We start from the raw sequence: 16,210 nt of genomic DNA, 5'->3' as shown, positions 1-16,210 counted from the left end.
GAACAAAAATAAACTAGGGAGGAAAAGAAATAAACAGTTTTGAACAGTTGTGGTCTTTAGTTGGAACCAAAAAACCGTGGAGATTTTGAAATTGCAAAGGAACATGGGCCTTCTTCTGCCAAAAAACTTGTTTATAAAAACTAGAGAGTGTTAGATATTTCTACCACACTGGCTTATCATTTGAAATTTCTGCTGGCTCAAGTGAAAGTGTGCTGTCCGATATCCTACTGTGGGATTTCCTCCTTAACCACAGTTGCTTTCCGATCAGAGGCTTGTGACTTTGAGGACCAGAACGCAGTCGGCTTAGCCAGCCAGAAGAACAAGAGGAGAGGTTTCATATCTCATGATAAAAAGGAAGCACTAACGGGGGAAAAAATGGAGTCAACGCTGACAGTTGCTGAGTTGAACAGTTTTATTGTTGGTAATAAAAGCAGAAATTGCTTGCTGAAAGTGAAGGTGACAAAAGACAGAAATTGCTATGGCAAAGTTAAAAACAAGAGGAGATGGTGGTCTTGGTGTGGTACAGAATGTTTGAAAACATTCACCTTGTCCTTAAAGGGCTGCTGCTGTATGAGTAATGTGCCACTTCACTGCATAACCTTGTATGCAAAAAAGCTATATTTCCCCTGTACAAACCAAGGGATGCATTTATTCTACGTTTAGAGGAGAAACAAACAATCGAAGGCAAAGAGGTGCATTATCTTATGCAGCTCTCTTGGAAACAGTTCATTTTTTTGTCCTCCTCAGACTGCACACAAATACTGGGAATATATTTTAATTTCAAATCTGATAGGTGACATCTGGTAACTCATTTATTGCTAATGAAGTTTTCACAGGAAGCAGCAGTCACCGGTATCTCATCGTATTTTTCAGTTGGCAAAGTGTTGTTTACCTTTTATTGGCCCAGCATCCGTGCCTCTTATCACAGGGTGATTAATTAGAGAACACAAGTAGCCCCACATAGAAATGAATGGAGAGGTAAATAATGGGAGATAGAATGGTCTAAACTTTTTTTTATTAAAATCAGTGGTGTAGTATCACTGTAATTTATATTTTAAAATTATATAGGTATTCAAGAACATGATTAGAGCTGGAAAAACTGGTCAAGAAGCTCACTAGCAGTGCCTTCAAGCCCCTCTCTGAGCCTTTCCACCCCTTTCTGGTCCTTTAGCTTCTTCTCCTTCCAGAATCACATGCAGTTTTCCAATCCTTCTTATCCATATTTGCTTGCAAGGGAAAAATTGGTCATTTATACCACAGTGGATTTTAATAACACTAACAAAAGTCTTAAAGCTACAGGATCTCATAGCATCTCCACATACATGATCTCATTTGATGTTCACAATGGTATTGTGAGCCAGACTGGACAGATAATTTTTCACTTCATCATTATCATGAACTTCATTATCGTTATTTTCCAGATGAATAAGATGAGTCGTAGGTTTGGTGAAAAGCTAAAAACTTCATAGCTCGTAAGAGGTAAATCGTGTACTTGATTCAGGTCTTTGGTTCCCAGCACCACGCTCTTCCACGGCCTTAACTCTGGCTCTCACCTGAGTCAGCATGTCTTCTCCTGCAGGTAGATCTTGGTTCTAATGGGGGTATAGATGTGGGTATCATCCACCCCACCCCAGTTAAAGAAATTCCAGACATCTAGGAGTAGGTGCAAGGGTTATTTGACTAGATGACTCCTGTTCAGCTCCCCTTAGCTACTCCAATCCTGAAATACAGAGTTCAATGTGTAATTCTCAAGCTGCATTTAGGAATTTGTCCTATTTCTTCAGGTATTAATGCCTCAAAGGGGCCAAATGAAAACATTTCATCTGATGGCACTTTTGTCGTTTGTTGTATTTGGTTTTGCCTATGAGTCATGACAGGCACAGAGCACAAAAGCAAGGGTTACAAATGAAGATGCCAGTAGGGCAGTGGTTTTTAAATGTTAGCATGCATCAGAATCACCTGGAGGGCTCATTAAAATTTTGTGGGACCTCACCCACAGGGTTTCTAATTCAGTAGGTCTGCGGTGAGGCCTAAGATTTGCATTCCCAAGGGATTCCCAGGTGATGGTGACGCCGCTGTTCCAGGGACCACGTTTTCAGGACCATTGCTAGAAGGGCTAGGTAGGTGACTTACATGAGGGAAGCACATGTGCTGTGCTGTCCAGTTCAGTGGCCTGCCCCAAGTGGTGACTGAGCACTTGAAGTGTGGCTAGTTTCAACTAAGATGTGCTGGAAACAAACTATACTCTGGCTTTTGAAGACTTGGTACAAAAAAAAAAAGTAAAATATCTCAATAATTGTTATATTGATTACATGTTGAAATGACAATATTTTGGGTATATTGGGTTAAATAAAATATATTACCAAAATTAATGTCACCTGTTCCTTTTTATTTTTTAATGTGGCTACTAGAAAATGTTTAATTACATATGTGGCTCACATTGTATTTCTTTTGAACAGCACTGACCTAAAGAATCAGAAAAGAGAGAATGGTGGGGATTAGTGAACCACAGAGTATTCAAATCCCAAAAGCTATAAGCACTTTGGGGGCCAAAGAAAATATATCTGTCAATCAGATTTAGCCTGAGGGTCCCACGTTGTACACAAACATTTGCTGCTACAATGTAAATGTAGAAGCTATACAATATCTTATCATTTTACCTTTCAGCATTAATCAAGTACCTTGTTATAATTCTTGAAGTAAAAGCATTAGATTACAATAATCAAAAATATTTCTGCTGAATTTCTGAATGAAAAAATTCCATTAATCTTTTGAAGTTCTGAGTTTTCTTTCATGAAGTTCATTTCATTTATCCTTGCATTATAGAAAGCTTATATTTTCAGAGTGTCTCCATACCTTCCAAAGACCTCACTTTTTAACTTTAACAATCTATGAAATAGAGGTGAGAATAGGTATTGGTATTCCCATTCCAAATACTTTGTAATATTTAAGGGATAACAAAGTAAGAGATTAGGTTACCTATGTATGATTTTAGTGACAAAACAAGTCATTGGACAGGACTCTATTCCAGTGCTTTCTCTGTCAAACCATTCTAATATCTCTCCATTTTTATGACATTTTAATGTAAAAAGCAAAATTAAAAGTAGTATACAAAACTGTATTTGAAAAAAAATGTAACTGTGATAAAAATCAAATGGACATAACCCTTACAGAATTCATTTTCTTGGCACAAAAGTCCATTTAGCTCATCAAAACACTGACAATATAATACTTTGAAGTATTATTCTAAATAGTATATTACTGTGAGGTTCCTCTGCCCTCACCTCTATGTTTTATCTGGGCAACTGAACCACTCTGAGTATATGCTAAACTTTAAAAAGTTGTATTTTCCCCACAGAGAATCTGAGAATAGGTTCATTTTGAATAAGTTATTTTAACAATAACATATTGTGCCACCTTTTTCATAGGATGATATAATCTTGACTCCCTAACTGCAGGGCATACTTTTAATTTTGACTTGCAGCCATGAATCAATCTGTCTTTACCCTTTCACCTGGAATTGCCAGTGAATAACACAAGGGATGTCTGAGAGGCTCATAGTCTTTGACCATAAATGGAGTGAAAACAGCTAGTCTAGATGGCGTCCAAACCTATAATCTTGACCTCATCAACCTGGAGTCACAATCAGCTATCCAAATGCTCTGCTGGGGAAACATTTCTTTGGGTTAATAGTTAATCTAAAAAATGGGGTGGGGGGGAACGCACTGTCACTATAACATAATGAGCTTAAGTAGAGTTTCTTTATTCATCTTCAGTAAAAGGTAAAATTCTTTTCATTTCATTTTAAATAAAAAAGTTTTTATATTTAATTACAGAATGTTATTAACTCATTGTGATACTAATAATATCTATATCAATAGACAAACAAATAGCTGGCTGATTTAATGATTTATTGGGTAATTTCTACTTGTCGAGCCATTATTGTATACCTTTTGTATATCTACCTAATATATATCTTTTGTAGATTGTATACAAAAGATGTATACCTATTCAGAAGAGAGATTATGAAATTTCAGTGTTTCAGGAGATTTTCTGAAGCATGTACCAGCTCCCCGACGATACAGAAACCTAGAGAAGCTAAGTGACTGGTTCAAGGTCACCTTGCTAGTGAGTGGGAAAGCCAAAATTAGAACCCAAGTCTCCTTACACATTGTGCAGGACCAATTTGTAGACTATCATCCAAAGAATATTTCTGCTTCAATTAGGACACTTGGCAATTTGGGGAAACATGTACAATATACTGAATATTTAATTCTTCTAGCTTCATTTAAAATTTATGGTTATCTGATTTGCATAACAGTAAAAACTTTAATCTGAAATGAATTGCCATGTCATATGCCATATATGGTTATATGCCATAACCTCTAACATAAAACTCATAATACATACACATTCTATACTATTATCATCATTTCTTAAGGGTATAAATTAATTAGTGCATCCTTTCCTTCCCAATAACTTTCCTCATACCCCTTAAAGTGGAATTTGAAAAGAAATAAGCAGTGTCTGCTCCCGATTTAAAGTCTCAAAGAGGCAAATGTGGAGTGGCTTCACAGATGAAATCTGGGCTTTTGTTCACAAGTTGGATAAAGCAGCTGTTGTTGACTGAGATGCCCACCTAGGAGCTGCGTTTTTCATCTTTAGAAAAAGAAAAGCTTGTAAACAGTCTCCGAAAGCCATATATTAAAAATGAGGGGGCTTCCCTGGTGGCGCAGTGGTTGAGAGTCCGCCTGCCGATGCAGGGGACACGGGTTCGTGCCCCAGTCCGGGAAGATCCCACATGCCGCAGAGCGGCTGGGCCCGTGAGCCATGGCCGCTGAGCCTGCGCGTCTGGAGCCTGTGCTCCGCAACGGGAGAGGCCACACAGTGAGAGGCCCGCGTACCGCAAAAAAAAAAAAAAAAAAATGAGGTTTCTTCCACCTTGATGGGCAAGATACTGATCTTTCGAAATGTGGTTATGATTCCCTCAGGGAGATTCTATGAGTCCATAAATTTGAGGAAGTTGGAAGTAGTAAAGGACAGGGGTTCATGTATGTACAAGCTTTCTTCCAAGTTAGATGTTATTTTCCTTTTCTCCTAGTCTCTGGAACACTACTCTTTCTAAACTCCCTGAAAAACCTTCCATTGCCTTCTATATTTAACATAAAAAGACTATTTTCTACTAACCAGTGTGTCAAAGGAAGATTATTAAGCACCTGATTAGACTTAATCACATATCTTTCATCCCTATCTTTCCTTTCTGAAATTAAAAAAAAAATCATACTACAGAAATAGCCAAGAGTTTAGGATAGCCATGAGTGGGAGGAAATAGCATAGGAATGAAGAGAGTTGTTTGGCGAGCTTGGGATATTCATCACAACTGACTTGTTTAAACTATAATCTATGATAAATTGGAGCTTCTCGAGTGGAGAGAAATTTAATTGTAGTTTAGTGTTATATTATTAGATATTAAAGTACTGAATAATTTCCAAGAAGCAAAAATTTAGGATTAATATTTTACTTTCCTTGAAATTTATACCCTGACTTGGAAGGAATTTCTGAATTTCCTTTCTTAAAGCTGAGTTCTTTAGGTTCTTGGGCTGTTTTGGACAAAGCAAAGGGGAGGACTGGTTGAGGATGACAGAATATTTAACCACCGTCACTACAGTTGGTTACATATGGTATGAGCAGAAATAAAAAAGTAGCTTGCGCTGTTTTCATTTCTTGTGAGGGCAGGCCACAGTGGATGACATTGACTTAGGAAGAGGGCCAGACACCACTACTTACCACGTAGACATACCACACTTGCATTCATTAAGTTTGAAGAGATTGAATCTTAAGTATGTAATTAGTATGGCATTAATAATTTTAATAAAATATCTTTTGTGTTAAGAGAAAGATTAATCTGGGAATTGCAGAGGCAAACAAAATCATCTCCAAGAAAAGTACTTAACGTAGAGAAGTTAGGCGGGAATTGCTGACCAAAAGCACTGCATTCTCCTGTGGATCTGACTTGAGAGTAATTCTGGTCACCTGCCTTATGATGCAGGCTCTTTGCCATGCTCCCTTCGTCATGGCTGCCAGCATTACGGGCCTGGAGGAAAGTGTCACCCAGAAAGGCCTGGATGCTTCATCAAAGGTCAGGATGGGGCAGGGAGCGCAAGAAGAGGGACAAGACTATACTTCAAAGCTTATTGGATCCAAGAAACTTAACCATTATCACCAAATAATGTGTAGGGCAACTTCCAGTCAAGATGAAGATAATGGATTAAGCAATCATGGATATTACCTTTTTTCTCTAAATACATAAAATATCCCATTACAGCTCCATATAAGAATTGAGACCACAGGGGCCAGAGAAGAACCAACACCAGATACACAGCTGAGATAGAGTTCTAATGACTTTACCAGAATGGAAGTAAAGGCCATTAAGCTCATGTACTGAAGGCCACGGACACTGGGTTTCCTGGTTAAAGCCAGGACTGGAAAATTACTTCCCATTGTGACCAAAGGCTAAAATAACTTCTGTAGACGGGCAAAAATTTGAGAATGGGTAGAGGGCCTAATCTGCAGTATCTGCAAAGTAAGGGGTTGGAAACTAGGCTGAGAATTGGCATTAAAACTTTTCCAGATCAAGTGAGTGTTGTATGCCCAAGCAGAAATTTTACCACCACTGCCATCCACTCAGGCCTACTAAAGAAGTTAATTCCTACTAGAGATTAACTCGCAAAGATTATGAAACCTAAAATGAAGGCAAATGCCAAGTAACAGCGTCTATAGATGAAACAAATAGAATTTATACCTGAAGAACTACAAATAGTAAAGCAATTGGATAGGGGCTTTTCACACACAGATGTTCAGAACGGTTAAGGAGATAAGGGTAGAAATAGACCCCATAAAATAAGAACAGAAGGTTAAGAAATAAGAACACGTGGATTTGAAAAAGAAACAAGTAGAAACCCTAAAAATTTGAATGCCAACTTCTATGATTCAGTGAATTCACAAATGGATACTAACAGTTGTTCCCTGTAGAATGCCTCATTCATTACTAGGGGAAGAACACACAGGAGCAGAAACAGTTGCTTTCTAATGTCTGAATTATAAGATAGGAGCAATAAAGAGAATGCCTTTTGAACAGGATGGTGTATTGAGCTGTCCAGCACTACAGGCAAATAACAAACACTGGCCTACTCTTTTGATATTTAAGAAAGGTATTTTGGGGCGCAGTGGTTAAGACTCCATGCTCCCAATGCAGGGGGCCTGGGTTCGATCCCTGGGCAGGGAACTAGATCCCACGTGCATGCCGCAACTGAGAGTTCACATGCCACAACTAAGGAGCCCCAGAGCACAACTAAGGAGCCCGCCTGCTGCAACTAAGACCCAGTGCAACCAAATAAATAAATATTTTTAAAAATAAATAAAAGGAGATAATAAAATTAAAGAGAATTTTTTAAAAAAAGAAAGATACTTTGATAGATTATCCTAAAATATAATTATTTGATTGTTTAGTTCTCTCTTTATTATCATAGGAAACTTCGGGGTATTTTTTTTTCTTCAGATTGCAAAATCATTAAAAAAGGAGCTTGTAATGAACAATTTAATTAGATTGGTTTTGGCTTGCCTAAAAGCTTAAGGAGGTATTAATATTCTAATCAAAAGTCTTGGGGAAATATTCTTAGAATTAAAAAAGAAAGAAAAAAAGAAAATCTTCTTTCTTAGGTTCGTTTTTAAGAACCAGGGAAGCTGTCACGGAATGAAAGGTAACTCCTACTAAAGCAAGCAGTAGATAAATGTGGTGTGGCCACCGTGAACCAACCTTGTGTTTGTAGCAGACTGAAAGTTCCCACCTGACTCATGGCATATTTATTCATCTGCTTAAGATTATTTTTTACTCATACTTTGAAAGAAAAACAGCTTGGTATTTTTAGCCTTTTAATGGCAAAAGCTTACCAATGATAAACCTTTTTTTTAAATCTCTCATGCTTTTTTGATTCATGGCTGAGTCAGCACTTGCCTTGCATTCAAAAAAATAATAGTAAAGATTCAAATAAAACACATTTATTAAACACTTACTATTTGAAAGATAGGCCCAGTACTTTCAAGTTATTGCATTTAATTACTACAATAATTAAGTGCAGTAAGAATCATTGCTCCCATTTCTTACAGATGAGGAAACTGAGGCTTATGTTCAGAGAAAAATTGGGTGACTTATCCAGAGCCACACACATTTGTACGTGGTAAAGGAAGATTCCATTACAAGCATTTTGACTCCAAATTCCATCTTGTTTACCTCAAGAGGAAATGATGTTGTGGAATTCATGTAAACCACAGAGCCTGAGTAAAAGCTACAGTGAGACCCAGAAATAGAGAGAGGTGGATCCTCCTGTGTTTCTAATCAGTATCCTACCTGCTTATAACCCTACTGGAAGAAGAAGCAGGATGAAACAGAAAAGTAGCTGCTTTCTGGGACTCAAAAGTTTGGTGTCCTAGGAGATCACATCTCTCTCTCCTTCAGCTGCTCACCAAAATAGCATACTTTCAAGCTTCAAAGAGAAAAACACCCTACTCTTTACCACTTGTTTATCATCAATCTAAGGTGACTCCAATCATAAGCGTTCCATTTTCTCTCTTTCTCAAGAACCAGGTTTCTCTAGGGAAGCCTATGAGTGGCAACAGTGCAGACTGAGAGAACAATATTTCTTACCTACCAGCATGGCCTGTGTCACCCTCCCATCCAGTACACATTCAGACCCCACACCCCTGCCTGGAAGGTTGTACAATATCTGTAAATTTACAAGAGCAGTTTCCCATAGATGAAGCTTCAGACATTTATAAGGAGGGAAAAGTTCAAGCAATAACGAAATCTCTATTCCACCTTAGCTGGCCAGGTGGTTGCCTTTAACTTGTAACCACTCTGTTTCCCATACATCCTCCAAAGTCCAAGTGCCATCTCTGGGAAATGTGCCTGATAACTCCTGGACATTCCCACCATCAAGCTGGGTCAGTGAAAAATACAGAACATTCCACATGCCTCTGGTATGGTATAGTATTCAACACAGTGGAGATAATTTTGGCTTTAAGGCTCCTGTTCCCCCAGCTAGACTCAAATCATCCAAAGCAGGAGAAGGACTGTGACTTTATTCACTTTGCATCCCTGACCCCAGCACATAGTAGGTGTTTAGTGAATATGGAACGAATGGATGACTGCCTGCTGAACACACTATTTGCATTTCTGCTTTCTTGTACTTGCTCCTGCTATTTTCATTCCCTGAAATTCCTCTCCCCGACGCCTTACTAGATAGAAAGTTTTGGTCATTACTTATAGAAACATTTATATAAAATGTCCTTCCAGTTAGTATATTCAACGCTATGCCCAGAGTTTCTCAAATAATATACTCATTAAAATAATATATACCTCATTCAAACTTCCAGGGATGTTTCCCTAGGTGTTCAGAGCAACCTTTTACATTTTAAATATGAGTCAATATGGATCGATGGAAACTTAAGAAAAGGCTGACCTCAGAATGTGAAGGAACTGGAGTCCAAAACCATGTTTATAAATTGGTCCCTTCAAATGCAAATTTTTCCACTGAAATTCTTTTATAAATGATGGTTATAGTTCCAGCCTAGTCAATAAAGTTCTACCCCCTCTAGACAAAAAATGGGACCAGCAAGAGTTGTGTGCCCTCAAAGTGAGGTCAAGAGAGGAAAGAGAGTTTCCTCCCTACTCTTGTGCACCCAAGCTCAGGGCATCCAAGGAATCCTAATGAATCCGGTTTATTCCTTCCTAACATTTAGTGCCCTTATGCCCAAACTGAAACAAATATTTAACTCTGCCCTATTTTCAGTTCAACCCAGGCTACTTTTAATCTTTGAGATTCTTTAACCTTGACATTTCCAATTTTTTCCTAGGCAAAATCCAACTTATCACAACTAGATGTTAGAAGGAGAGCAAATAAGTAAATTAATCCACTTTAAGGTATAAATGACTGCTAGCTCATAGGCTTTTTAAGAAGCATTTAATTTTTAATAGAGTATTTGTTTACCTAAATGAATTTATACTTTTAAATTGGCATGATTTCAGTAATTACGACTTTTTTAAAAACTGAAAAAATCAGGAAAGTGTAGAGAAATCCTTCTGGGTAAGGAAGAAGTAGGTCAAACCTTCCTGAGCGCCTAGCCCTAGTTTCTACTAAGTAATTCCTTATTTTTATCTTCTTCTGTTTTGTAAACTACAGATTTCTAAAAGTGCCAAGGTTTTTTATTTTTTTGTCAGTATGGTTTGGTTTGGTTCGGGATTAGATTTGGGTTTGGGTTTTGGCTTGTTATCCAAGGTGAAGCCCAGGTTGACACTGAGTATTTTCTGTCAGATTCTTTGGGAGCAGAATGTAAATTGATTTCATTAGCCCCTAGAAATTAGTCTCAATACTCTCTACTTGTAGCTTTAAGTTATATAATATTCACTCATTCAATTTGTCCACTTGCTCTCTTATTTACCAGACATTTATCATCTGCTTCCAGGAAGGTGTCAGGGCCTATACTAATGAACAAGATGCTTCGAACAGGCCTTACCCTCAAGCCACTGACAAACCAGTGGAGAAGACAGATATGTCAACATACCATTGGAATATATAGGTCAAAACCTACATCGAGAGTGCCAAAGCAGCACAAGAAATGGAACAGCCAGTTGCCCACACAAGTCAGGAAGGCTCCACAGATGATGTGACATCTGCCTGTTGGTGGATGCTGATGCCCCCATGAATGAAAAGAGAATAAAGGGATTTAGATTATATAGTCTTGAGTACAAGACGAGGGCATAGAGCCAAAAGCTTGGGTAGGGAGAATAACTGCCTCCTTGGGGGAGGCAAAGAGGCCACTTAAGAACCTCTCTTTCCCAGTGTTACCTCTTAAAATCTGGCTACTTGAGACTCATCCTTTTCATAGCACCACTTTGCACCAAGATGGACACCACCTTAAGTGCGCGAGTTCATCCAGCTCTCCTGGATGCCAAGTGCAGCTATCCTGGGCAGACTATTCATGTCTTATTCCTGCTCCTCTCCTTACCCAGGATCATCTGCTACAAGTGGAAAGCACGCCCATGCTCATCTAGGGACCCACTCCTGGTGGAGCAATAGGGTCTTTACCCAACACCACTACCCTGCCTGGCCAGCCTCGCCTGTGCCTAGGGCTGGCCTTCACCTCGGAGCCTGCCTGTGCCACACCCTGCCATGTTATCCTCACAGCATCTTCAGCTTCCCTTCCAAGGGTTTTTTGTTAGACTCTTGTCTAGGGCAGAAACTGATGCTTTTCTAAATCACATAAATGAATGGCTTGATTGTTGATTATGTAAAATATTGGAGCAAATATTTGCAAAAGTCTCTATGGAGCTCATTCCTGAGCGTCTGATTCTTCCTAAAATCCTAAAAAGCTGCTGCTATCTTGAGCCCCCCCAAAACACATGTTTTATTGATAATCCTGACCTAATCTATTTATTTGACATCCTTGTTAGACAAACGGTTAACCGCAGAGTTAATTCCAGAAATGGACTGTGGGCACAAAAGTTACGAGATTCAGGCCCTTTTGCTAGACTGGGGTGGAAGTTAAAGAATAAGTGGTAACTGCCTGTAGTGACCTGGAAAACCACAGAAAGAATGCTGTTCCCCAAAGCCTTGAGCCCTCCCTTTTATCCCCTCTTAAATCAATTCCTCAGAACGTAGAGGCAGCTATTCAGACCACTTAAGGGAGGATGCTAATAATTTTTTTACCTAAGATTGTGATATGAAAGAAATGGTTCAAAGAATAAGATATGGATGTGTCACATTTCTGAGGTTAAAGACAAATTAATTAGCCTCAGGAAAAACTCAAGTCTTTCTGAATAACTAATTTAATTCAGTAGTATTTTCTGAAATTTAGATTATGTTTTTCTAATCAATTTGGAAGCTAGGATTTACTCCTAGAAAAAAGGCAAAGGACCTAGATAAGTATTCACATAGAACCCCACGTCTACTTGTCTGAAGGATCTTTATCATTTCCTAGAAAAGCAATATGTTCCAAAACTTAATTTAAATGTGCAATCTTAGGTTTTATCAGTTCACAGCTTTTCTCCAGAAAATATGATCTATTTTTTTTCCTAAAAACTAAAGTTGAGTTACTGTATTAATGATTGAGAAATAAACCTATTCATTTACAACTGGAAGTTAAAAATTTTTTACCTTTTCATTTGTATTTTTTCTAGGTGCATTTGGCATACTGTCTGAGACCAGCTAACCCAGGAGATCAAAATGATCCTCAACTCTTCCACCGAATATGGTATTAAAAGAATCCAAGAGGACTGTCCCAAAGCTGGACGGCACAATTACATATTTGTCATGATCCCCACTTTATATAGTATTATCTTTGTGGTGGGAATATTTGGAAACAGCTTGGTGGTGATTGTCATTTACTTTTACATGAAACTGAAGACTGTGGCCAGTGTTTTTCTTTTGAATTTAGCACTGGCTGACTTATGCTTTTTACTGACTTTGCCACTATGGGCTGTCTACACTGCTATGGAATACCACTGGCCCTTTGGCAATTACCTATGTAAGATCGCTTCAGCCAGCGTCAGCTTCAACCTCTATGCCAGTGTGTTTCTACTCACATGTCTAAGCATTGATCGCTACCTGGCTATCGTGCACCCAATGAAGTCCCGCCTTCGGCGCACAATGCTCGTGGCCAAAGTCACCTGCATCATTATTTGGCTGCTGGCTGGCTTGGCCAGTTTGCCAACTATAATCCACCGCAATGTATTTTTCATCGAGAATATCAATATCACGGTTTGTGCTTTCCATTACGAATCCCAAAATTCAACCCTCCCCGTAGGACTGGGCCTAACCAAGAATATACTGGGTTTCTTGTTTCCTTTTCTGATCATTCTCACAAGTTATACTCTTATTTGGAAGACCCTAAAGAAGGCTTATGAAATTCAGAAGAACAAACCAAGAAAAGATGATATTTTCAAGATAATTATGGCAATTGTGCTTTTCTTTTTCTTTTCCTGGGTTCCCCACCAAATATTCACTTTTCTGGATGTATTGATTCAGTTGGGCATCATACATGACTGTAAAATTTCAGATATTGTCGACACCGCCATGCCCATCACTATTTGCTTAGCTTATTTTAACAATTGCCTGAATCCTCTCTTTTATGGCTTTCTGGGGAAAAAATTTAAAAAACATTTTCTCCAGCTTCTGAAATACATTCCCCCAAAGGCCAAATCCCACTCAACCCTGTCCACAAAAATGAGCACACTTTCCTACCGCCCCTCAGAAAATGGAAGCTCATCTACCAAGAAGCCTGTCCCGTGTATTGAGGTTGAGTGACACACTTGAAACCTGTCTGTGAAGTCATCTTGTTGAAGATGGAGCAAGAGAAACATTCCTCTACAACACTTCACTACCAAATGAGCATGAGCTACTTCTCAGAATTAAGAAAGTCGATTATGTGTACTGAACTGACTTTTCTAAACAAAAGCTGAACAAAAGCTTCCCTCTCCCTTTGCAACTAAAAAAAGCAAAGCCACATTTTGCATCAGATAGACGATGTCCACTCAAAGAATGATGTCGGAAACTGGATGAGTGTGTTGATTTGGAAAATTTTACTGGTAGAAATGCCATCTCCCCAGTCTGCTCTTGCTCCGTTATTTTTGATTTCCACATAAAGGTACTTAGAATATGTTAAAACTTGAGAGGAGCAACAGGAGATCAGAGCTCAAGATTGCTCTGCCCAACTTCCAAAGGGCAGCAAAGCTTTTGTGCCTATTTACCTATTAGCAACTGGGGCCCACTTGTACCTGCTACTGCACACTTTATACAAAGACTTGCTAAGCAGTAGTTGTCAGGTTGCAGAAGTTTATGTGAAATTCAACCAGTGTCTTATAGATTCACACTGCCAAAACACGCCTGCTAAATGGCTTATTTGTATAATGATGTTACTAAAGTCATGTATAAAAATTAAACTACTTGTAAAGGTGTTATTCTGGTCCCAGGTAGTAGTGTCTTCCTAGTCATATTAGTTTTATTTCGTATCTGAGAAGCATATGTATTTTGTGGTAAAAAGATTATATATCATAAAATATGCCTTACTATTTTAAAAAGTATATATTCTACCTATATATGTGTATCTCTAAACTGTTGTTATTTTATTAAAATCTGGCAAAGTTATATTCACATTAAAATAATGTTACTGTAATGTATTTAATCTTCATTACTTAAAATAGATGCTGATTTATTTTTAAAACAACTGTGAATAAGTACAAACATATTTCTATTTAAATTTTGATACAACTGATAGGTTAACACTGTTGGTTTTAGATTTTATATCCTGCCATGAAAAGATAAAGAACACACTTTATTCCACTGCACAACACGGAGTAAATACACCATGTTGAATTTTCCAAAGTTTTTCATGCAACAAAGAAAAAACTCATTCCTTTTAACACTAAAATAATGTATTATTTTACACAGAATTTTTTAATAATAGGATTTTTCTATTCACATACATGATTATTGTAAGAAATACAGGAAAGCAGTTAAAAAAATGTCATATTTAGTTCTCCTGCTCAAAAATTACCATTTTTAACATTTAGGTGCAATGTTCTACTTTTGTCTTACTAATTATACACATGTACATGTATAAATCATGATACTGGAGTCATAAAGTACGTAGTATTTTGTATACACATTTTTCACTTAATGTCACAGCACAGTAGTTTGCTACTCCATTAAATGTTTTTCTAAACATTTTAATAATTGTATAACATTACAAAATACAGACACATCATGATACAGTTAGCTAATATTCAAATTGGAACATTTAGCTTTTTTCTGATTTCTCAGTATCATAAATTGCATTGTACATGAATATTCAAGTGCATGAATCTGATAAATCCCTCATGATAGACTCCTAGAAGTGGTACAAGTGCATATACAGATATGAATGTTTTTAATATTCTTAATACGTATTGCCAAATATTTTCCAGAAAACGTAACAATTTACAATACTACCAACTATGTATGACATCTCACCACAGCCTCAGCAGCATGGACTATATACTAGATTTAAGCAAAAAAGGAAAATTTACTGTACGAATTCAGGGGCCACATGCAGGAGCAAGGATGCAACTGCACTGAAGAAAGTGCTGTTGCGTTCCTGCTCCCCTCGGAGCATCCTAGATGCCTCTGCTGCTTTGCTCCGCACAGGGCAGGCAGAGGTACTCATCTGACTCCATAAACAGTGGCCAAGGATTGGGGTGATGTATAAAGGAGCTGATGGGAGGCGTGAGGGAGGGGGAGCATTCAGAGAGGCCTTGGTCCACTCAAAGAATGATGTCAGACAGAATGCTGGACAGAATCTCCACAAAGCAGCCTACTATCGTTCACATTTCCAAGGATAGAGTTATTTTGTGAATAAATGTGGTTACATGTGCCTCGTTTTCCTTTTATATTATTTTGAATTCCACTGACATAAAATGCCAGCCACTAACTCCAAAGGTCCTTTACTATTTTCACAATCACCTCCAAAAAATAAATTCTAGCTTGTCTCAAATTATAGTGTAAACTTACCCTATTTGAAATCCCTCCGAGTCAGCTGTGTAACAATTCGTTTTTTTATTCAGTAATCATCTTAAGCCAAGTGATTACAAGTACTTCAAACTTGCTGAAACAATAAGTTATAGCTGATAAGATTTCTGGTAGACAATTGTACTTAGATACCCTCTATCTCATGTATTTGTTAACTGGTATGAATAACGAGCTCCAAGCCTCGTTTTCATTTGAATTTCATCAAATTATACTGTGATATTTCCCCATCCCATTTTGTGAAATAGATACTGATAACTTCATGATTAATCTTGCTTTATCAGTGAGACCAACTTAATACTGAAGTTGAGACTCTACTTACCAAAATGTTAGGATGGTATACCATGATTTATTTGTTATTCTGTTATTCTGTTATGTTATTCTTCATGAACATATTTAGAGGTTAGGTGGATTCCTTATTTTTTGGAATATTTTTAAAATTAATCAGAAAGGAATATTTACCATGAGGATCTAGGTGCCCAACAGAACTCAAGGTCTATATATATATATATATATATATATATATATATATATATATATTTTTTTGATATTCCAATCCTTGTTTCCCCCATGAAAGATTCATCTTTTCAGTC

The 16,210-nt window shown here is 37.7% G+C and overlaps 1 protein-coding gene across 3 annotated transcripts in view; it reads left to right on the top strand.

Moving 5' to 3' along the window:
* Nucleotides 1–14,229, top strand: part of AGTR1 (angiotensin II receptor type 1) — a 44,885-nt gene extending 30,656 nt beyond the window's left edge. For 2 of the 3 annotated variants that reach the window (XM_067737555.1, XM_067737553.1), the window contains one exon: nucleotides 12,236–14,229. In XM_067737555.1, coding sequence (XP_067593656.1) covers nucleotides 12,282–13,361 — 1,080 coding nt within the window. In that variant the 5' untranslated portion in view covers nucleotides 12,236–12,281 and the 3' untranslated portion in view covers nucleotides 13,362–14,229. Of the gene's footprint in view, nucleotides 1–5,895; nucleotides 6,140–12,235 lie in introns of all 3 variants that reach the window. The other variant, XM_067737554.1, reaches the window with a different exon arrangement.
* The last annotated feature ends 1,981 nt before the right edge of the window (nucleotides 14,230–16,210 follow it).

Source organism: Pseudorca crassidens, chromosome 5, assembly GCF_039906515.1.
Source record: "Pseudorca crassidens isolate mPseCra1 chromosome 5, mPseCra1.hap1, whole genome shotgun sequence".
Taxonomy (NCBI): domain Eukaryota; kingdom Metazoa; phylum Chordata; class Mammalia; order Artiodactyla; family Delphinidae; genus Pseudorca; species Pseudorca crassidens.
Note: the sequence above shows the minus strand (reverse complement) of the source record. Positions and strands in the feature narration are given on the sequence as shown.